Source organism: Podarcis vaucheri (assembly GCF_965113315.1).
Source record: "Podarcis vaucheri genome assembly, chromosome: 7".
Classification (NCBI taxonomy): domain Eukaryota; kingdom Metazoa; phylum Chordata; class Lepidosauria; order Squamata; family Lacertidae; genus Podarcis; species Podarcis vaucheri.
This window is the reverse complement of record NC_138765.1, coordinates 10045323-10068529: the sequence shown is the minus strand read 5'-3', so window position 1 is coordinate 10068529 and position 23207 is coordinate 10045323. Positions and strand designations below refer to the sequence as shown.

At 49.3% G+C, this 23207-nt stretch overlaps 1 protein-coding gene across 2 annotated transcripts in view; it reads right to left on the bottom strand.

The window, feature by feature from the left end:
- Positions 1–3538: 3538 nt before the first annotated feature.
- The window catches only part of EHD2 (EH domain containing 2), a 48498-nt gene continuing 28829 nt past the window's right edge, over positions 3539–23207 (bottom strand). Inside the window, exons 3-6 of one of the 2 annotated variants that reach the window (XR_014221722.1) lie at positions 21322–21734; positions 11536–11700; positions 8145–10303; positions 3539–8112 (exon numbers count right to left, since the gene is read on the bottom strand). Coding sequence is in view for 1 of the 2 variants with exons in the window: in XM_082231172.1 (XP_082087298.1) it covers positions 9767–10303; positions 11536–11700; positions 21322–21734 (1115 nt within the window). In the remaining variant the exon portion in view is untranslated. Of the gene's footprint in view, positions 10304–11535; positions 11701–21321; positions 21735–23207 lie in introns of both variants that reach the window. The other variant, XM_082231172.1, reaches the window with a different exon arrangement.

Sequence of the window (23207 nt, the reverse complement as noted above, 5' to 3'; positions counted from 1 at the left end):
GTCATCTTATCTCTATACAGATAACACTCAGACTCCTTTAGGCTGGAGTGGAAGAAGCAATGAGCAGATTCCGCCCCCTTCTTTCTGAAACATTGTCAGTAGATTCTTGCAATGGGAGGGGGGAATATCCACATCCTCCCCCTTTTCATGCCAACCATTGCGTTCCTCGCTATTGATTGATTTGTTTGATTCTTTCTTTGACTCATACATATAACAACTTGCAGTTACTTGTATATTTTGTGAGATGTGTTGCATGATATATAACATCATTTTGAAGCAGCTTATTCATATATTTTGAAGGACATCATAACCGATTATATATTCACTAACAGTTATTAGCCAGTGTGTTGCATTTGCATTTTTGTAGATCTTTGGAAATTAGCTGGAATCAGCTGATAGTTGTTTTGGGTTTTAGGGTTCACTTTCATTTTTACTGTTCTAAATGTGGTGGAAGCATAAATTGTTTAATATTGATTGTAGGTAAAAAGGTAAAGGACCCCCAGACGGTTAAGTCTAATCAAAGGCGACTGTGGGGTTGCGGCGCCCATCTCGCTTTTCAGGCCGAGGAAGCTGGCATTTGTCCACAAACAGCTTTCCAGGTCATGTGGCCAGCAGGACTAAACCGCTTCTGGCACAAAGGAAAACTGTGACAGAAGTCAGACCACACGAAAATGCCGTTTACCTTCCTGCTGCAGCGGTATCTATTTATCTACTTGCACTGGCGTGCTTTCAAACTGCTAGGTAGACAGGAGCTGGGACAGAGCAATGGGAGCTCACCCCATTGCGGGGATTCGAACCACCGACCTTCTGATCGGCAAGCCCATGAGGCTCAGTGGTTTTGATCACACTGTTGTTCTGGGGAAGCGACACAGTTAAAACTGTTCCACTGTATGTAAACCGTCTTAGGAGCTTGAGTTTGTTAGCTGACTGGTATATAAATAGTAGAAATATATTTATTAGAAACCTGAATAGTGGATTATGCCCCATCCCCTATTTTCCTGCGTGCTTATTGGTCATAAGGAGATTCAAATCCATGTTAGTATAAATAGCCTCTGACCTGGTCGCCTATGGCGAATACTGATCACTTCCAAGCAATCAGGCAGAGAAAATGGTGGTTCTGGGTGTGGGTGGGCCACAAATGATTAATAATGTGAGAGCAGATGGGTTGCAGAAATTTGTGAAGGCTCCTTATTTTTGCAGACTGATTTGCAGGGCTGGTGTGTGTGTGTGTGTGTGTGTGTGTGTGTGTGCGTGTGCGTGTGTGCGTGTGTGTGTGTGCGTAATAGCTCTTAAACATAACACTAGGCTTGTTTTTCGTGCACTTAAAATCTTTAATATCTGCTAGAGCCTTTAAATCTTGCTGTGAACCATGTCCACATCCCAATCCAAAAGAGCGCCGGTGATTAAATCATGCCACTTGCAGCGCTTCCATAATGGTCGCATGCACACCATCCGTAAGGCACATTTAAAGCATGCCCACAAAGAATAATGGGAACCGTAGTTTGCCCACCACAGAACTACAATTCCCAGCACCCTTAACAACTTGCCATTCCTGATGTTCTTTTCCTGTGTGTGCTTTAAATTTATGGTATGTGCACGGCCAATGTGTGTGCAGGCCCTTGTTCCCAGTCCTCCCATTGGACATAGCGAAGAACTGGCTGGTCACTGAGCTTGCAATTGCTGGCCTGGTAGCGGTGCAATCTGGAGGGGCCCTCTTGGATTTGTGGAGCAGAATGAGCAGGAGGGCCCCTGAGCTCTGGGTGACGAGGTTATCAAGTCAATAAAGTCATGCAAACTATCATCTGTAGAGCTGCCCCGTTCAATAGTCTTAAATTATCAAACCGCACCCACTCTGCTCCCCTTAGTCGGGCAGGGGCTTTGCCCCAGCGCTATCCCCACCGTGGAATCTCCATGTACTGAGCCGTTTGGTACCGCCTGTTCTTTTTGGCACCCGAGAGAGGAATGTGAAAGTTTCCTTTGGCCAGGCGAGGAGTGTTCTGGCCGGGGCCCAGGGGGTGAGTCACAGGCTGGGGACACTTGCCATGTCCTGCCAAATGGAGGAAAAAAGCTACGTGGGTCTCCAAAATTTCTTCCCTCCCCCATGGCTTTGTACGGGACAAGTCCTGCAGATCTCTGGTTTCTCTCAAGGAAGAGAATGGTGCACACATGATGGTTCCTCAAGGGTTGATGGGAACTGTAGCTCTGGGAGGGCTCCGCTACAGTTCCCAAGGTTCTTTGGGGCAACAGTGGAGGACTTGGGATTCTCAAATTTCAGCGGTGCCCTTTGCCTCTGCTCAGGGTTCTGTCCTCTCAGCCATGCTTTTTAACATATACATGAAGCCGCTGGGAGAGATCATCAGGGGGTTTGGGCTGGGTGTTCATCAGTATGCGGATGATACCCAGCTCTACCTCTCCTTTAAATCAGAACCAGTGAAGGCGGTGAAGGTCCTGTGTGAGTGCCTGGAGGTGGTTGGAGGATGGATGGTGGCTAACAGATTGAGGTTGAATCCTGACAAGTCAGAAGTACTGTTTTTGGGGGACAGGAGGTGGGTGAGTGTGGAGGACTCCCAGGTCCTGAATGGGGTAACTGTGCCCCTGAAGGACCAGGTGCGCAGCCTGGGAGTCATTTTGGACCCACAGCTGTCCATGGAGGCGCAGTTAATTATGTGTCCAGGGCAGCTGTCTCCCAGCTCCATCTGGTGCGCAGGCTGAGACCCTACCTGCCCGCAGACTGTCTCGCCAGAGTGGTGCATACTCTGGTTATCTCTCGCTTGGACTACTGCAATGCGCTCTATGTGGGGCTACCTTTGAAAGTGACCCAGAAACTACAACTAATCCAGAATGTGGCAGCTAGCCTGGTAACCGGGGGCAGCCTCCGAGACCATATAACCAGTCCTGAAAGACCTACATTGACTCCCAGTACGTTTCCGAGCACAATTCAAAGTGTTGGTGCTGACCTTTAAAGCCCCAAACGGCCTCAAAGGCCCAGTATACCTGAAGGAGCGTCTCCACCCCCATCGTTCAGCCCGGACACTGAGGTCCAGCGCCGAGGGCCTTCTGGCGGTTCCCTCCCTGCGAGAAGTGAGGTTACAGGGAACCAGGCAGAGGGCCTTCTCAGTAGTGGTGCCCGTCCTGTGAAACGCCCTCCCACCCGATGTCAAGGAAATAAACAACTATCTGACTTTTAGAAGGCATCTGAAGGCAGCCCTGATTAGGGAAGCTTTTTAATGTCTGATGTTTTATTGTGTTTTTAATATTCTGTTGGGAGCCGCCAAGAGTGGCTGGGGAAACCCAGCCAGATGGGCAGGGTATTATTATTATTATTATTATTATTATTATTATTATTATTATTAGCTCCTGGAACCCTCCCCAGGCCACAGCTGCCGCACCGTAGCATACAAACGTAAAAAACTGAATACCACACTGCTAAACTGTCACACCAATGTTAGGGAATAGCCATAAGCCCTATGCTAGACCTAGACACACACACACAGGCACACAGCACTAAGATCCCAGGAAAAGCAAGCCAAACTCTGGCTGGTAAATACAACATGTTTTATTTAGGCTGAAATGCTGTTACAGTGACAAAGGCACATTGCGGAAGCAGCAGGAGGTCCTCTGCACACCTGGGTCTCCCAAGGAAGTGCATCAAGACCAGCAGAGGGGTCTCAGTGAAGACAGTTGGTTCCTTATATTTCCCCACCACCACCTGGAATCAAACTTCTTGCCTCGATCCTGAGGTTTGACGTGGAGCTGTCTGCCTTCCCTTTACATGCCAGGGGACGGGGCAGCTCTGCTGGTGCAAAATCCTGGGATGCAGATCACCTTTTGCCTCTGCAGTAAAGTGATTGGGAATGACCTTGCAAATACAGGGGTGCTGGGAAAAGTCTGGAAGCAGAACAAACTGGGTGAAACGGTGTATACACACACACACATAAGGATAGTCATATTTTGTATAGGTGGCTTGCATCATCTATTCTGGGTGCATAGTTTGGAGTCTTTGGTTGCAGATGTTGACATTTTAAGAATAAAGGGATGACAGCCCTGCCTACAGGATGGGGAACCCACAGCTTCACCAGTGGGCTAAGGGGTTTTCTAAGAGCACTCTAGGGATCTCTTTGGTCATGTAAGTGCCAAACAACTTCCGCCAGAACCAGGCCACCTGAATGCCAGCAACACACTCTCTGCTCCCTGTCTGTTTCACCCAATCCAGAAATCTCCAAAGTCAGCATCAAGTCACTCCTAAAGCAAACGGCAAGCAAACTTGGCAGATAAATGCTGCTGTTTCAATGTGAAATAATACGCCCATGGCTTCTGCAATAGTAACAATAAGGCTGAATGGAGCGAACGAACAAGCTGGAGTGTGCAGCTGGAATACAGTGAAAGAGGGAGGGATCTGAGCCCAGCAGGTATACATGAAGCAATGCAGATGGAATAAAAGTGACAGCTATTCCCTACACACAGTGCTCACACGAGAACAAACTTGACCTGAAACAGTGCTACTGCGAAAACACAGCTGGAGGGGCCGGGAAGCAGATTTGAACTCCACGACTACTGGCAAAAGTTTGTTGACAAAGTAATGCAATGAATGAACGGAATGTTGTTCGTGTCACACCCAGCCCAAAGGATGACATGCCAGCAAAGGATTTTCTGCCCAACAAAGAGCTACGCATCTGAGAACCTCTCGATTCTTTGGTGTACTTGTTCTAAAGCAAGTTGCTAGACCGCATGGATTTGGATAAATGGTTGGAAACTTCTCCAAGTTTCTTCGCCTCCTGATGTTCTTTCTCATCCCTCTAACATACAGTGGTACCTCGGGTTACAGATGCTTCGGGTTACAAACTCCGCTAACCAGGAAGTGGTTGCTCCAGGTTAAGAACTTTGCCCCAGGATAAGTACGGAAATCCTGCGCCAGCGGCGCAGTGGCAGTGGGAGGTCCCATTAGCGAAAGCATGCCTCAGGTTAAGAACTGTTTCAGGTTAAGAACGGGCCTCTGGAACGAATTAAGTTCTTAACCCGAGGTACCACTGTACTTCTTTTGAACTCCAATGATTTGGGAGGGAGGGGAAAAATCAATTAGCAGGAAGAAAAAGTATGGAAGCATATGCAAATATACATCATTAGAAACTTGCAGAGAAGACTTGTTATGTTGAAGCAATAGGTGGAATCAACATCTCCTCTGAACCTCATTCCCACAACACTTCCCACAGAACCAACATCTTTCTCATAAGAACCACGTAAATTGTAAATAGCCCCCTCTAACCACTAATGATCACGCACATTCTGTGACATCACAGCAGCTTATCCAAGGTACTTGAGGGGGCTCGCAGACAGCTGGCAGCCAATATTTAGGTCAAGGGGGGGGACAACCTTTCAATATCAGAACATCTACATGTTTAATTGCAGCACAGGAAAAACAACCCAGGAGCTCCAGCTCAAAGGTCTAAACATTTGGATAACACTGCAGGGACAAGCATCCTTTACAATTCCTGTAATAGTTGCAAAGATATTATAACGTTGAAGGGTTGCTCACCCATGGCGTAAGCTCTTCAGTGTGTGGCGCAATATATTCCAAAGACTGAATGTGCAAATCATTAATTTGCAACATGGAAAATGCACAGCCCTGCCAGGGAATGCTTCACAGTCCTCCGGAGAACCATTGTGGAGTTAGCTGCCCAAGCTGCTTTGCAGCACCTAAGAAAGAGGATGGGGAACTATGCACCCCCTACTTGTCTCTATGGCTGGTTCTCCGGTTTTAGTCCTACTGACTGAGACGCAGAGGCCACGTCTCCACGACAGGCTTGAACTGGTTTACCAGTCACTTCCTCTTCCCCGGTAACAGCAGGTTTGCAACAGGATCTTTAAGCAGATAATTCCCAGCACCCTATGCAAGTGACAACCCGCAGCGTCCTTTGCAGGGAAGCCAGGATAGTAGAAACCCCAACAACCCAAAGCAGGTATATGTTCATTATGACATGCTCCCAGGTCAAAAGGAGCATCTTGGAAGCATCAAGTGTGGGCAGAACACTGCTTTGGCCTTCTCAGCAAGGGAAAAGGCTTGCAGAGGTGCAGGGCATGGGGGTGAGGTCTGGACAGAATTACGAAAGAGGGCCCTCGGATCAGAGCTGGCACCAAAGGGCAGGCTTCCTATCAGTTGCAGAAGAGATCCAGGGTGCTGCTTGGGTAGAAATACAGCTATGATGCCTTGTAAGAGGGTGAGCCTAAGGCACAGTGTTAGGATAATAAAAATGCAAAACTTTGGCACTGCTAATGCACAGATTGAGGACCAAACAAGACAGAAAATTTTATTGCATGAAAGCAATTAATGCGCATGGTTTTCATTACATAAAAAGCAGCTGGTGGTGGTGGGGAAGTGGGCTGGAGGGGAGCACGATAAAAGGCTGAGGCTGGGGTGGGTGGGGCTGCTCAGGCTTCCCAATGGATGGAATTTACACAAGAGCCTTGTAGCACCTTAAAGGTAAAGGGACCCCTGACCATTAGATCCAGTCGTGGCCGATTCTGGGGTTGCGGCGCTCATCTTGCTTTACTGGCTGAGGGAGCTGGTGTACAGCTTCCGGGTCATGTGGCCAGCATGACAAAGCCGCTTCTGGCGAACCAGAGCAGCACACAGAAATGCCGTTTACCTTCCTGCCAGAGCGGTACCTATTTATCTACTTGCACTTTGATGTGCTTTCAAACTGCTAGGTTGGCAGGAGCAGGGACCGAGCAACGGGAGCTCACCTGTCATTCGAACCGCTGACCTTCTGATCAGCAAGTCCTAGGCTCTGTGGTTTAACCCACAGCGCCACCCGCGTCCCTTAGAGACTCACAAATTCATGATTCCAGAAAGGCTTGTGCCATAACAACATTAGTTGGTCTTAAAGTGTGGTGCAATATTCTGCCTTTGCTTTTGGTGCGACAGACGGGTAACTCAGACAGCCCTCTCGAAATCGCAACACAAAAACCCCGTGCTATGTTAATTGCGTAATTGCAGCCATCGCCAATCTGGTGCCCTCCGGGTGTTTTGGACGACAACTCCCACCAGACCAAGCCAGCGCAGTTGTTTTGCAAGCAACTTCCCCCGATATAAATAAGTCTTGTGTGTTAATTTCAGCAATATATGCATTTCTAAGCAGCGTCTCTGCTAACACATTCATTTTTTTATTTGGCTATAGAACAGAAAAGTGCAAATTTCAAGGGGTGGCTGCGTTTTCGGTTTGCATATTGTTTTGGGGCCTGCGGATTAGGTAGGTAAGTTCATCTTTAAGTGCAAGCTGAAGCAGATTGCTCCCCGATTCCTAACTTCAGGTGCCTTAGTCCAATGTAAGCCTCAAGCCATAATACACTGCCCATCTGGACATCAGCCCTTGTTCAGCTTTCTCAACCACCTCACCCTTGCAAATGGATGGAGATCTTCTGGGCTGTGAGGTCAACCCAGGCCCCTACCTGGCCTTTGGCCAGTAGAAAAAGCACGATGTTTTTGGAGGAAGCTAAATCCCAGGAGGCCTTGGGGTGTGGCCTCCAGCAGTATTCAGGCCTAGGAATGGAGGCTATTTCAGTAGTCAGCACAAACAGGCAGCCAGAGCAATTGGGGGGTGGTTTCTCAAAAGCCAGCAGAGGCTTTTGAGGAGTGGATGGGACGGCAGCAACTTCCTCACCGTGTCGCAGGCCTCTGTAGGGAACGACCCTACTTGAGCCCAGAGAAGGCTCCAAGGCATTTGGTTTTCTGAGACAGAGAAAACAGAGCGGCAGCCTCCCCCAGGCATGACAAAATGTTTAACGACAAACGGAGCAAATGACAACGCCGTTCAGTGGTACCCACCCGAAATCTGGCCTGTGAACGTGAAGGCCAGGTTTCCGCCTCTTGCCTACTGGTAGGGCCGGCTCTGGCTTGAACCCAGCAAATGTGGGCTGAAGCAGAGCTTGCTAAGAGGATCAGAAGAGTCCTGCTGGATCAGATCAGTGGGCCATCTTGGGTTCACAGTGGCCACTCGGGTGCCAATTTGGGAGGTGGCAACAGCCATAATGGCTGATGGGGATGGACGGTGTTATCATCCATGAATTTGTCTACTCCTCTTTTAAAGCCACCCAGGTTGGTGGCCTTCGCCACCTCTTTTGTTCCTGTGTAGGAGCTTCCACCCCACATCCCCATAATACCCCATAACACTTGGGAAGGGGCTCCTAAGAAGCTCTTGCTTCTGCCAACGTCTTTCTAGAAGGTGGGGCGGTTGGGGGAAATGCCTGTTGCATTGAGGCGAGCGCTCTTAATCCTGTCTCCAGGTGGAAGACGCTTTGGCTTCTCTGGTCTGCAAAGAGGGTGCTCAGTGGCTGGATTTGAAAGGCTGGATTTGAAAGTCCGCCACCTCAAACATTCTCTGCCACCCGGGGGCATGGTGCCAGGGGGCACTTCCAACATCTGCTGGTCTCCTGCTGGCCCAACCCTCCTTGTTTTCCCTGAGGGTTCTGCACATTCCAGGCAGGCTCTCTCTGTGAAGGGCACCCCTCCAATGGGAAGGAAGGGAGTTCTTTTAACTTGGTTTATCTATCTAGCCCATGGTTTCTACTTTGACTTCCCAAGCCAACAAAACACCCAAGGCATAATTTTCACTTGCGAGGATGGAAAAGAAACCGAGGCAAAGCTCTCTTCTTCCACCAACACTACCTGTGAAAATGACAAGCCCCAGCCATTTCTTTAGCCTCACCTGGAAATGCCGGGGACCTTCTGCAAGCATAGCGGCTTCCTTACCACTGAGCTATAGCCCTTCCCTAGAGGGTCCTGTACTCTGGGCATGTAAAGCTTGCTAGGTGAGCATTCATTCTGTGAACCTTGCTCAAAAAAGTGGACACTGTAGTTGAACCAAGCTTACTGATGGCAGGGTCAATGAATACTCTCTCCCTGATTTCTTTAAAGGCTTCCTGGTCAGGTTTGCACGTGGACCTGAGTGTGGACTGATGTTTCTGTCCTTTTCCTTGCCGGTCTTCCTTCACCCCTGCCTCACGTCACCCCCCAAGCCTGACTGATGGAGTAATGGCGGCAGCAACGCCACCAAGGAAACCTTCGGCTGTCGCTGTCCATAAGGCCCTGCCGGAATAATGTCCCCGAGCAGCCTTGAGGTGTCCAGCTAGGGAAGTTCAACGTAGAGAAGGTTTCTAATGGAACCAGAGGAATGAGAAGGGCACACATTGGAGTCTGAGCTGGCAACAAGGCCAAGACCCAGTGGAAAAAGGTCAGGATTCTTGGGTCAAGGTTCTCTTCGTCTGCGAGCGGCAAGAGAACTGTGCGAGGCTGGTGCCGAGAAAGCAGGCAGCTCAAGTGTGAGATAACTATTGCCGCATTGCTGCAGGAAGCCCTTTTTTTGAGAAAGGAAGGCCTCCTGGGAAAGTCTGGCACGTGTGAGGGCCAACGGCCACTGGCCCAACTAGGCCTGGGAGAAGGAAGTGGAAACCTGGATTATGATACCAACTGAAGTAGTTGAAACGATGCTTGGAAGACTAAGGCCTACGTGAAGAACTGAAGCCTGCTGGAGCGGACTGGAACTTTTCTAGTTTTCTTTTGAGTCCAGTAGGGACGAAGAAGAAGGCAGAAGTGGTGACTGGCTTGAAGGAGGGAGCAGGAAGCGGGATCTGCCATGCTGTGCGGGAACGAGGCCTTCACGAGGGCTTTGAGCCAGATAGGGGTGGAAAATGAAAAGTCGGAGCCAAACCAGGGCCTACTGGAGCAGTTCAAGCCTTGGCGTAGGAATGGAGGCCAGCTTGGGGAGATTCCTTACTCTGCCGACCCCTTCTGCCGACGCTTGGAGGGCGGCACAAGGTGGCGGGGCAGGTCGGAGGGCAGGCCGTGGCCCTCCAGCTTGACCTCAATGAGGTGGCTGGCAAGAGCAAACTCCTCGTCGTCCAGCATGCCGTCGCGGTCGACGTCGCTGAGCTTCCAGATCTTGCCGAGGACGGAGTTGGGCAGCTTGGTGGTGACCATCCAATTCTTGGCTTTGGTGCCGCTCAGCTTGCCGTCCATAGGGGACAGGTTGTAGAAGATCTCGTCGTATTTGGGCTTGTCCTTGGTCACCACCCACTCGTCGTCGTCCATGCCCTCGTAGGCCCCCTCAGTCGCTCCTTCGATGAAGGGGCCGTTGCGGGTGCCTTCGAAGGCACCGCCGTGCACAATCTGCTCGGGGACCTCCACCTCCTCCTGGCGCAGGAGGGGCATCAGCTTGGCAATGTCCAGAGTCAGCAGCTCGTCCAAAGCATCCACCATGCGCGGCTTCAGCCCGTGGAATTTGGTGAAGTCGTGCACCATGAGCATCTCCTAGAAAGAATTGGGAGAGGGGGAAGTGGCATAGCTTATGGGACTAGCCCTGTGGCACTCCTGCCTGCTTCAATACAATGCTATATTCTATATACGTTAAGTGATGCTGAACCCCCCCGAAGCTGGGTGACAGGAGCGAGCCAGCAGTAAATCACACTGAGCAAGTCGGAGTTAAAGGTAAAGGCACCCCTGACCATTAGGTCCAGTCGTGGCTGACTCTGGGGTTGTGGCGCTCATTTCGCTTTATTGGCCGAAGGAGCCAGCATACAGCTTCTGGGTCATGTGGCCAGCATGACTAAGCCGCTTCTGGTGAACCAGAGCAACGCACGGAAACACCAGTTACCTTCCCGCCAGAGCGGTACCTATTTATCTACTTGCACTTTGATGTGCTTTCAAACTGCTAGGTTGGCAGGAGCAGGGACCGAGCAACGGGAGCTCACCCCGTCGCGGGGATTCAAACTGCTGACCTTCTGATCAGCAAGTCCTAGGCTCTGTGGTTTAAACCACAGCGCCACCTGTGTCCCTTAAGTCGGAGTTAACTATTAGCAAAAACAGGATCTGCACAGGAGTGCCAGTAGGTCTCCAGTAGGTCTTGCCCACATGAAGCAGTTGCTGAGAGTGAAGGCCTTCTCACAGCTGCCTAAGTCCCCTCCTCTCCAGGGCTTTCCCCAAGCAATCTGAGACTGTGCCTGCATGAAGCTAACTTCTCCTCTGCCCTCTTCATGCCTCTTCTGGTTCTGGGAGACCAGGAGGGGAGCTTGTTGCAGAAGGAGGGGGAGACCCCCTGGCTTCTTCAACAGCCTGACACATCTCTGCCTCTCCAGCCTCTGCTTCTGCGTCTGATTCTGGACTGCTCTCTGCCACAGCCTCTTCCCGCTCACTAAACCCTGTTACCTCTTCAGCTCCCCACACTTCCTCTTCCCTGTCTTCTCCCTCTGGCCACTCATTGTCACCCCCTGGCTCTGAGCCTTCTTCCCCTGGGGGTTCCCCAGCTGGTGCCTCCCTCCACTTCTCTGCATCCAAGCAGCCCATGACACTAGGGGAGGATTCTGCCTGCATACCGCCAGCGACATTGGAAGGGACACTGATTCCCTACCGCTGATCCTGAGGTGAGAACCATGGCAAAAAAGTAAAGGAGATGGGATCTGGTACAGTACAGGGAAACTTGTGTTGTTTTGCCTATCATGGCTGCTTCAGATGAGTGTGATAGGAGACAAGGAAACTGCCCTCACCTGCATCTTGTTGCAGTCGGGGAAATCGCCCGGCGAGATGTGATGCTCAAGTTGGATCTTGGCGAAGATGACGGGCAGCTTGGCAATCAGCGCTTTCTTCTTGTTGTCCTTGCCAAAAACGGATGGCATCTCTCTCTTCAGGTGGCTGATGATGTGAGCATGAACCTGGGTGGACCGAAGCAGGAGCTTATGAAGATTGGCTCTTAAGAGCAGCACGTGTGTCTGTCAGGCCACATTCACACCATGCATTCAAAGGCCTCAGCCCTGTATACCTGAAGGAGTGTCTCCAAGCCCATTGGTCAGCCTGGACACTGAGGTCTGGCTCCGAGGGCCTTCTGGCAGTCCCCTCACTGCGAGAAGTGAAGTTACAGGGAACCAGGCACAGGGCCTTCTCAGTAGTGGCACCCACCCCATGGAACGCCCTCCCGTCAGATGTCGAGGAGATAAACAGCTACACAACTTTCTGGAGACATCTGAAGGCAGCCTGTATCGGGAAATTTTTAATATCTAATGTCTGGCTGTGTTTTTACATTGTGTTGGAAGCTGCCCAGAGTGGCTGGGGCAACGCAGTCAGATGGGCAGGCTATAAGTAATAAATAATAATAATAATAATAATAATAATAATAATAATAATAATATGAATGCATTGGATACTGCCCATCAAAATTTATGGGAGCTGTGGCTATTTTGATGGGTCTGCTCTGACTAATCTTGGATACAACCCCCCTGTTCAGGATGAAAGTTAAGATATCGGCTACTTTTAAAATGAGGCTGCATTTTAAATTGCATTTTTAACCTGTATTTTAAATTGTCCCCCCCCCCATTATGTTTTTACTGTGATTTTATTGGTGTTAGCCATCCTGAGCCTGGCTCTGGCCGGGGAGGGTGGGGTATAAATAAATAAATATTATTATTATTATTATTATTATTATTATTATTATTATTATTATTATTATGTGCTGAGGGAGTATCTTGTAGCTTTTTTCTGTTCCTTCTTTCTTCGGTATCTTTCTTTTCTTTATTTCCTGTGGATTAGTTTGGGTTTTCCTCCCCTATTGTAATGGTATAACTTCAATATATTCCCCCCCCCAAAAAAAAGATACACTCCCTCGCCCCCTGCTCCTTGCTCGCCACTGGTTGCAAGGCTGGCCCAAGCTTTTTGGCCACCTGAGGCTAAGATAGCGCTGCCTCCTATTCCATGCTCAAAAGCTGATCAAGCTGGCAGGAGGAGGCTCCTTCAGCACTGATGACAGGGACCTGTCTTCCACCACACCTGAGGGTTCCAGGCTGGCTTAGGGCAAGCAGGGCAGGCTTTGCAGCACACACCTAGCGACTGCCCTCCAACATTGTTTAGCTGTGCGCACACACACACTGGCACCTGCCGCCTTACTCTGACGAACGGTAGGACCGGCCCTGAGTGGCCAAGCTGTCGTGATGTCATGGAATGTCCACAGGCCCTCCAAGTGGGGAGCATGGAGACAAGCAAAAGGTTAAGTGACGTCAGAGCATTTCGGTGCTGAAGAAAGAGAAGGAGGATGCAGGAAGAAGACAAGGCAGTAGGTGGGGAAAGAAAGACGTGCCGAAGCAGATATCCTGGACTTGTGCTAGGCAGGGTATTCTTTCCAGGAAAAGATGTTTTTACAGGGCCAGAAAGCTTGAGGTGGTAGAAGTCACCGACAACTTTTGAATGCTACCTTCAGGCTTCCAACAAAAGCGTTACCAGCTTTCCCCAACTTGGTGCACACGAAAACTGATCGTGTTCCTTCCAGGACTTGAGCGATGCAGCACTGAAGAAGATTCTAGCATTTGAGAGCAGCCTAAAGCAGGCTTTGCAGTTCTGGACTTCTGGCTAGAAGATGGATTCCCTGGAGTTGCTTCCCCAACCACCAGCTGGATTTATGGCTCAGGACTTTCCTGTGCAAAGCAGCGCAGCTCATTGTCTGGAGAATAAGGAAATCTCTGTGTCGTTGGCTCGGCTCATCAACCCTTGAGGTGGCAGCCAAGCTGAAGCGGCTGACGTCTGGGGCGTGAGAAGGCTCAGAAGCCCAGGCAAGACAGGATGCAGGGGTTGCGGGAGAGAGATGAGCAGAGGAAACGTCCCCAAAGAGGGAGCCAGGAGCCAGGTTGTAAATCCTGTCCTGGGCCTCTGATCAGAAATGGATAAAGTGAGGGTCCTTTCTAACTGTGCATCCTTGATGATTTGTGCTAGTGACGTATGGAAATGAAGTGAAAGCTGGACCATAAAGGAGGCTGATCGCCGAAGAATCAATGCTTTTGAATTATGGTGCTGGAGGAGACTCTTGAGAGTCCCATGGACTGCAAGAAGATCGAACCTCTCCATTCTGAAGGAAATCAGCCCTGAGTGCTCACTGGAAGGACAGATCCTGAAGCTGAGACTCCAATACTTTGGCCACCTCATGAGAAGAGAAGACTCCCTGGAAAAGACCCTGATGTTGGGAAAGATGGAGGGCACAAGGAGAAGGGGACGACAGAGGACGAGATGGTTGGACAGTGTTCTTGAAGCTACCAGCATGAGTTTGACCAAATTGCGGGAGGCAGTGGAAGACAGGAGTGCCTGGCGTGCTCTGGTCCAGGGGGTCACGAAGAGTCAGACACGACTAAACGACTAAACAACAACAACAACGATGATTTGTGCTCACGGTGGTGTGAGATGGCAGTTATAACATCATCCCATTTCAATGCTATTTCAGCCTTCGATCTTTAGCGGGAAAAGTCCCGCATTGCAGGGGGTTGGACTAAATGACCCTCATGGTCTTTTCCAGCCCCGCAATTCTTTGAAATCTGTTGACTGAGCATTCATCCTGATTTAGTTTGCGGGGAAGGGATTTTAATAGCTGCAGACGCACCGCAAAGTTAAAGCACATGGGCTCTCCCGCAAAGAATATCGGGCCCTACAATTCTCAGCACCCTGGTATGCCCCGAGGAGGACCTTAAGGTCCATAAATAACAACACTTTGGAGGTCCCGAGTCTCAAGGAGGTTAGATTGGTCTCAACTAGGGCCAGGGCCTTTTCAGCACTGGCCCCAACTTGGTGGAACGCTCTGTCACAAGAGACCAGGGCCCTGCGGGATTTGACATCTTTCCGCAGGGCCTGCAAGATGGAGCTGTTCCGCCTGGCCTTCGGCTTGCACTCACTTTGACCCCTTATATGGGATTTGGTATATAAATTTTCCCTTGGCTTTTTTTGCTGGCCCATGTAGGACCAGCATGGATAGCTGGCTCGGGTGAATATCTGATGTTTCCTCCCTTTATGGTCTTGATTTATGGGCTACTACAAAAATGAGGTTGCATTTTAAGCCATATTTTAATTAACTGGCTTTTTTCTATTTTCTATTATGTTGTATTGTAATTTATATTTGGTGTTAGCCACCCTGAGCCCAGCCCTGGCCGGGTAGGGCGGGGTAAGGTAAAGGAAAAGGGACCCCTGACCATTAGGTCCAGTTGTGACCGACTCTGGGGTTGTGGCGCTCATCTCGCTTTATTGGCCGAGGGAGCCGGTGTACAGCTTCTGCGTCATGTGGCCAGCATGACTAAGCCACTTCTGGCGAACCAGAGCAGCGCACGGAAATGCCATTTACCTGCCCGCCAGAGCAGTATCTATTTATCTACTTGCACTTTTGACGTGCTTTTGAACTGCTAGGTTGGCAGGAGCAGGGACCGAGTGACGGGAGCTCACCCCGTCGCAGGGATTCAAACCGCCGACCTTCTGATCGGCAAGTCCTAGGCTCTGTGGTTTAACCCACAGCGCCACCCGTGTCCCATTATTATTATTATTATTATTATTATTATTATTATTATTATTGAACTACACTTCCCAGAATTCTTTTTTTTTGGGGGGGGAGTCATGCTCTAAAGGCACAGTGAGTACATTGGGTCAAAGCAAGCGCTATCGTTCCACGCTTCTCTCCTTGCCAAAAGTCCGATTTTTAGTGGGAAGGTTTGCTGCTCAGGAACCCCAAATCAGCTTCAATCGTGCAGCCTGAATTTGCCAACATGTGACTGACCCCCCCCCCCAAATAAGGGCTATCTGGACGTGTCCTCAGTCCTCATTCAACTCCAGGGTTGGTGTGCCTGACACTGGAGAAAAATTTGCTGCAGAGGCCTTGACGTCCTTCCTTGTACATCCACCCAGCTGTTTTTTGTGGGTTTGCGTTATTTTCTTTTTCCAAAGCCAGGAGGAAATTGCCACTGGAGGGCCCTTGTAATACAAACCCATCCTTACAGGTGACAGGAAAAGATAAGGCTGAGAAATCTGGGGGCGAAAACAGAAGCTTCCTGAACTTTTGGGTAACTGCTAGCTCATTTTTTGGGCAACTGAACTGAAGAACCTTGTAAATAATCTGCAAACCTCTCTCTCTTTTTGTGTGTGTGTGTGTGTGTGTGTGAGAGAGAGAGAGAGAGAGAGAGAGAGAGAGAGAGAGAAATGGAGGAGCCGGCAGAAGGAGTGATACTTCCTTGCTCCTGGAATAGATTAGCTAGAATTAATCTCTGCAGTGTTTTCTAAGGGCAAATCACGGCAGTAGCTTCCCATATTTCCAAGTCACATCAATCACACTATACACCGAAAACATGTGGCTTCCCTCAAAGAATCCTGTGAGCTGTAGTATAGCCGCTCAGAACTATAATTCCCAGCCCCCTTAACAAACTATGGCTCCTGGGATTCGCTGGAGGAAGCCATGGCTGTTGAAATGCTATAAGCGCGCTTTAAATGCACAGTGCGGACATGACCTAAGTCAGCTATGTATGCCGACAGAGGGGGACATTAAGGAGCTGAAACCTGGGCCGGCCCTGTCGTTGGACAAGGTGAGGCAAACCACTCTAGGTGGCAGATTTGGGGAGGCCATTTAAGCAAGCAGCAAGCAGCCAATTATCCAGGGCCAAAGGAGATGTGGCCTCTCGTCCCTCCAAATCTTCCGCTGGCCAGAGGTGCCCATCCAAAACATTATTCTAAGATGTGGTGATGCTGTCAGATGAGGATCCCACACAGTACTGTGTAAGTTATTATTATAATATGAAAATTAGGGATGTTAACCAGTTAAGAATTAAATAATTTAGTAAGGGCAATTACACACACACACACACTAGTTTTTACAGATAATTTCCAAAAATCATATAACATACATTCTTATCTTATAACAATGTTTTGGACTTCCATCAACTGCATCTGAAGATTTTCCAAGCTTTTCACTTAATCTGCATTTCATAATTTTCAGTATTACTCCTTCACTAATAATTCTTATCATGGCTTTCTCTGCAATAATTCGCATAATCCTCCTTACAATACTTCTTGCAATCCTACTAGCGTAATCTGTTGACTACAATTGCTTTTCAAATAATTCATATATTTACTCCAGTCCTCTGAGAATCTCTGGTCCTGCAGGTAGGGGCACTTACCAGGTCTATACATAACCTTCAGGCGTTCAAAGTGCTTCCCGTGTATCACAGAAACATAGAATCATAGAATTGTAGAGTTGGAAGGCACCCCAAAGGTCATCTAGTCCAACCCCCTGCAATGCAGGAATCAGCCTTCCCCAACCAGGCGCCCTGCAGTTATTTTGGACTGCATTTTGGACTTACCATGTTGGCTGGGGCTGATGGGAGTTGGAATCCAACACCCATCACCTCACCATCCTTACAATAGTGGTTTGTTGCTGTTGCTGTTTCCTTTCAAAGGCCGTGTTCCCTTGGAATTAATCTGTTGGCGACAGCACGCCGGCGATGGATAGTGACAGAACGTAAGTGGACTAGGCTGTGTCTAAAACTGGGTGCGGACAGCACCCAAACCAGAAAAAGTGGGTCACCCCTTCCCTCTCCATCTTGGCAATGGTAGGGCGGAAGGCAGGGATGCCAACAGCAGTTGGAGTCAGTGCCAGCGACAGGCAGAAGCAGCCGATTCTAGATTGGTACCCATCTTCTCTGCAAATTTCTACTGAAACGGAGGAGGGAGAAGATGACTGGCTGCGCTACTCTCTGGATTGGTCAAAAGCAAGAGCGCAGAGAGGTGTGGGGCTGGCTGCAGGCAGGCTGAGTTTGGTAGGACAGTGCCCCCCACACCCCCATGGAGCAGCCTTCAGGGACTCAGACTCATGCCTGGCTTGCTAAAAGACTGTCTTTCTGATGGGTCAGAAAATAGCTACTGCTGTTTGTGAGAAGTGGGAGCCAGGATTCGATCTATGGCTAGGACGGATCTTTGGGTGAGGCCAGGCTGCTCCACCCATCTCCGCTACTCTGCGTACCCAGAGCAGCAGGCCTGAGAGGAGAGAAACGAGGCAGCGTCATTCATCTAATTAAGACGGCGGAAGATGCCACCTCATCAGGAACGTGCTTAACGAGGAAACCAGAGCAAAACACAGAGGGAAGCGTTCGGAAATAGGAAAGGGGTGGTCGAGCCCATAAACACATTGTACCCTGAAGCACAATGCGGGCTTCCTCTGCGGGGACGGGGCCATTGTTCAGAGGGGGAGGCGCAATAAAGTCCCTTCCCCATTGCTCGGGAGAACAGGAAAAGCAGCAATTAAAAACTGGGCGTCGGGACAAGCCGCGGTCTCCTGCGACGGAGAAAAAGGGGAATGGGGGTGGTTTAGTGGAAGGGCCCCTCTGCAAGTGTGATCGTGTTACTTAAGGTCAATCCTTTCAAAAAGGAAAAGCGGTGTAGCTGGAGACAGCGGAAGGAGGGCGCTTGTAGGATGAAGCATGGCATGGGAGTCCATCCTCAGTATGGGTGAAGAGAAGTTCAGTAATGCATCTGGTGCATTAGCCAGATGGGTAAAGCCTGCCATTGCATGTCCTCTCCCCCCAACCCCATTAAAACTCCGTATTTTCTCACTGTGTGGAGCATCAGCCAAGCCCTTCCTTCATTCACAAACATGTCTGCAACGCTGGAATATCCTTCCATTCAATAATGCTTGCCATCTCCACCTATCCCTAGTTGCAATGGGAAATTACCCCACTGACCAACAGTTCTGAGGTCATTAATAGAGTGGAATATTGGGTTAAGGACGCGGGTGGCGCTGTGGGTTAAACCACAGAGCCTAGGGCTTGTTGATCAGAAGGTCGGCGGTTCAAATCCCCGTGATGGGGTGAGCTCCCGTTGCTCGGTCCCTGCTCCTGCCCACCTAGCAGTTCGAAAGCACGTCAAAGTGCAAGTAGATAAATAGGTACCGCTCCGGCGGGAAGGTAAACAGCATTTCCGGGTGCTGCTCTGGTTTGCCAGAATTGGCTTAGTCATGCTGGCCACATGACCCGGAAACTGTACGCCGGCTCCCTCGGCCAATAAAGCGAGATGAGTGCTGCAAACCCAGAGTCGGTCACGACTGGACCTAATGGTCAGGGGTCCGTTTACCTTTTACCTCGGGTTAAGTAATTAATTCGTTCCGTTGGTCCGTCCTTAACCTGAAATTGTTCTTAACCTGAAGCACCACTTTAGCTAATGGGGCCTCCTGCTGCCGCTGCACCGCCAGAGCACAATTTCTGTTCTCATCCTGAAGCAAAGTTCTTAATCTGAGGTACTATTTCTGGGTTAGCAGAGTCTGTAACCTGAAGTGTATGTAACCCGAGATACCACTGTATTCTCTCTCTCTCTCTTTCTCTCTCTCTCTCTCTCTCTCTCTCACACACACACACACACACACTGGGCTGTTCAAATGGGATAATGCCTGCTCTTCCTTCAATCCTCACCTCAGTGGAACACTTTAAGAATAACCTCCCTTGTGCCATTCATTCACACAACATACCCGTATCACGGTCTCTTGCAACCTGAAGTTCCCTCAGTGGGCAATTCCTGTTCTCCTTTCCAGTCTCATTTCAATGCGACTGCATCCCACAGGTGACTACAACAGAATTCCCACCCCAGCTCCGTTGCTGCACCTACCCCCATTGCAATGGGACATTTCTCCTGGCGGGAGTGCATGCCGCATTCTCCTGTTGGAGAAGATCCCTGCCTGCAACAGATCTCCCTTTGGGATCATTCGCCTTTCACAACCCAGCAAAACCATCTCAAGACACAATGCCTATTTGCCCTCCAATTCCATTGCAAAGGAATGTTCCACCGCCAGCCAAGGATGTTTTGCAACAGAGCATTCACGGCTGCAATGGAGCGTCCCTGAAATGGGCAGAGGGCGCACTTCCCTTCCTCCTAATGGAACTGGTCCACAGAGCATCTCAAACTGGGGTCCATGGACCACCAGTGGCCTGTGAGCATCATGCAGGTAGTCTGGAGTGGGCCTGCAAAAAAACAATTAAAAATCATACAACATCTAGCGCAGTGCGTGATACATGCTACAAAAGGTAGGCAAATTCATAAGTGTCCGCCAAGACCAGGGGTCAGCAAACTTTTTCAGCAGGGGGCCGATCCACGGTCCCTCAGACCTTGTGGGGGGCCGGACTAGTTTTTTTGGGGAGGGGAATGAGTGAATTTCTATGCCCCACACATAACCCAGAGATGTTTTTTAAATAAAAGGACACATTCTACTCATGTAAAAACACGCTGATTCCCGGACTCTCCGCGGACTGGATTTAGAAGGCGATTGGGCCGGATCCAGCCCCCAGGCCTTAGTTTGCCTACCCATGGCCAAGACCCTCAGCGATTTTCAATCACTCTGGGGGACAAGGGCAGTTTGGGAACCATCAGAACAGAACATTTTCTTACTGTCATTGACCAACAGCTTATTGTCACTGACCAACCACTGTGGTACCTCGGGTTAAGTACTTAATTTGTTCCGGAGGTCTGTACTTAACCTGAAACTGTTCTTAACCTGAAGCACCGCTTTAGCTAATGGGGCCTCCTGCTGCTGCCACAACCGCCGGAGCACAATTTCTGTTCTCATCCTGAAGTGAAGTTCTTAACCTGAAGCAATATTTCTGGGTTAGCAGAGTCTGTAACCTGAAGTGTATATAACCTGAAGCGTATGTAACCCGAGGTACCACTGTACTGGGTAATAGAATCATAGAGTTGGAAGGAACCCAGAGGTTCATCTGTTCCAAACCCCTACAATGAAGGAATCTCAACGAAAGCATCCCTGACCGATGGCCATCCAACCTCTGCTTAAAGACCTTCAAGGAAGGAGAGTCCACCACCTTCCAAGGAAGTCCGTTCCACTGTCCTAACACTTCTTACTGGCTAAAAGTTCTTGTCATGGGTCAGGAGTCAGCTTCACCTGCTGAACAGCAGCCTGAAGGAGAAGAAGGCGGAATGATGCCACCTGCAGCTGATCAGCCTTCAAGAGCAGGAGAAGGCACTGATCAGAACCAGCTGGCTTCAGCCTTCTTAAGCAGAGTTCTCAGCAGCAGTCAGATGCTGGAAACAATGCCTGTGGTTCCCGGCCCTGCCTTGCTGTTTCCTGCTCTCCACCTAGACCCTTGTCTCTGTGATCATCTGGATTCCCTGACCTCTGGGTCCCCTGACTTCATATGTGGATTCTGCTCTCAGGCAAGTGTTAGTTGGAGACTCCTATCCCCTTCTTGATCAGGAACAGGACCCGAACGGGGCTATGACAGCTCTTCCTGATGTTTAGTCAGAACTTCCTTTCTCATAACTTGACACCCATCGCAATGCATTACCTGCAGCAGAGGGTGGGGAACGTGTGTGCCTTCAGATGTTGTCATATTACAACTCCCGTCACCTTTGATGACTGCTGGGAGCTGGAGTCCAAGAACATCTGGAGGGACACAAGTTCCCCCAACATCTCCTTGTTGTCCTAGGGTATTCTTCTCCTTAGCCACCGCTGAGACCTTCCCTGTCTACCTTGTGGCCGCCCAGTTACTCACCCTGACCAGACGGGCTCTCTTGACCAAATCGTTAAGCTTCCTCAGGGCAGAATTCCGGGGCAGGTTCTGGATGTCCGTGAACAAGTCCTGCTCCTCGAGCTCAAATAACCGTCGGTTATCGGAGATCATCAGGGGCTCCGACCAGAAGGACCCGATGTAGACACGCAGCACCTCGGGCGTGTTGAACACTTTGCCCAGCGACCACATGAGGGCGCCGTAGACCCGCATCAGCTGCTGCGTCTCCACCATGTCGGCCTTGTTCAGGACCACCCGGATCTTGTCCTCGTTGCCCTTGAGGGCCCGGATGGCCTCCGAGAACTCGTCTGAGATCTCCAGCTTGTGGGCGTCAAAGAGGAGGATGATGAGGTCCACGCGCTCGGCAAACCACTGCAACACCGCCGGGAAGTCGTAGCCTGCGGAGGAGAAGAGAGAGCCTTGTGGGATGTGAAACACAGAGCAGTCAAGTACAACATCCCTAGAGTGGACATAAAAAGAGGATGTCTGGACCAGCCAGTCGGAACTGCCTGTTTCCTCCTAGGCTGGGACAGACTTCCTCTACATGTGATCAGAGGTGGGCGTGGCCTCACCTGTGCAGGTAACTAAAGCATAGGACTGGCCGCCATCTCTCTCTCTCTGACTACATTCGTCGAAGAAGCAACATCAGCTTAGCCTAAGATGCTCTCTTGGCTTCCAGCCAAGAGAGGTCAAAGGGACTATCTCTTTATGGGATAGATTGCAGGTACATTACTTTTGTAACTTAAGTCTGCCTTCTGGGATCCATCTGTGAACAGAATGAGTGAGTGAGTACAAGTGGTACCTCTGGTTGCGAACGGGATCCGTCCCGGAGCCCCATTTGCAACATGAGCAGAACACAACCCACGTCTGAGGGTTGCGATTTGCTGCTTCTGCATATGCACGTGATGTCATTTTGAGCATCTGCGCAAGCTGCGAAACCCGGAAGTAACCCTTTCCGGTATTTCCGGGTCGCCGTGGGAAGCAACCTGAAAAGATTTAACTTGAAGCAAACGTAACAAGAGGTATGACTGTAAACGCTTTTTATACTTTTATAGAAGGCTGTGCCATGTCTATTTCTTTTATGAGAGCCTAAAGGGGAAATTACCAGGTAACTTATTTTAGAGGCTTTAGCGAGCCTGGGCAAACGCATTTGCTGTGCAAGTTTAAAAAGGGGAACGTTACTCTGCTAAATTGTAGAACTTGTTAACACAAGTTGGAAAGGATATAATCAAACAATATATCCTCTCCTGCATCCCTGAACATTCCCACAAATAAGAGGTTATTTTACACACACACACACCCCTGCAAAGTGGCATCTTGGCTCACTTTCAGGGAAAGAAGCAGCTTAACAGCGGTTGCTTCCATTTTTATTTTTAAATTTTTATTTATGCTTTTCAGGTTTATACATTTCACTGATTTTACAATCATTTTAACATTTCAAAACTCAACTTTCTTCCCCCTCTTTCTGCAGTTCTTTAAATTTATTTTTAGTATTTTCTGCATATCCAAATTAACTTAATTTGCTCATTCATCTGCTTTAAATATAAACCGGTACTCTTATCAAACTACAGGTTAATACAATAATCCTGCCAATGTTCTTATCCATTTACAATTTATCTGTAAATATTCAATCGACCGTTTCCATTCTTTAATAAAAAGTCTGTTATCTTGATTTCTTATTCTTCCAGTTGCCATTTCTGCATATTCCATAAGTTTTTGTATCCATTCTTCCTTTGTTGGGACTTCTGCTTCTTTACATTTTGGGGCGAGTAACGTTCTTGCCACTGTAGTAGCATACATAAATAAATTTCTATACAATTTAGGTAGTTCTGTCCCTATAATTCCTAAAAGGGTTGCTGCCATTTTTGAAG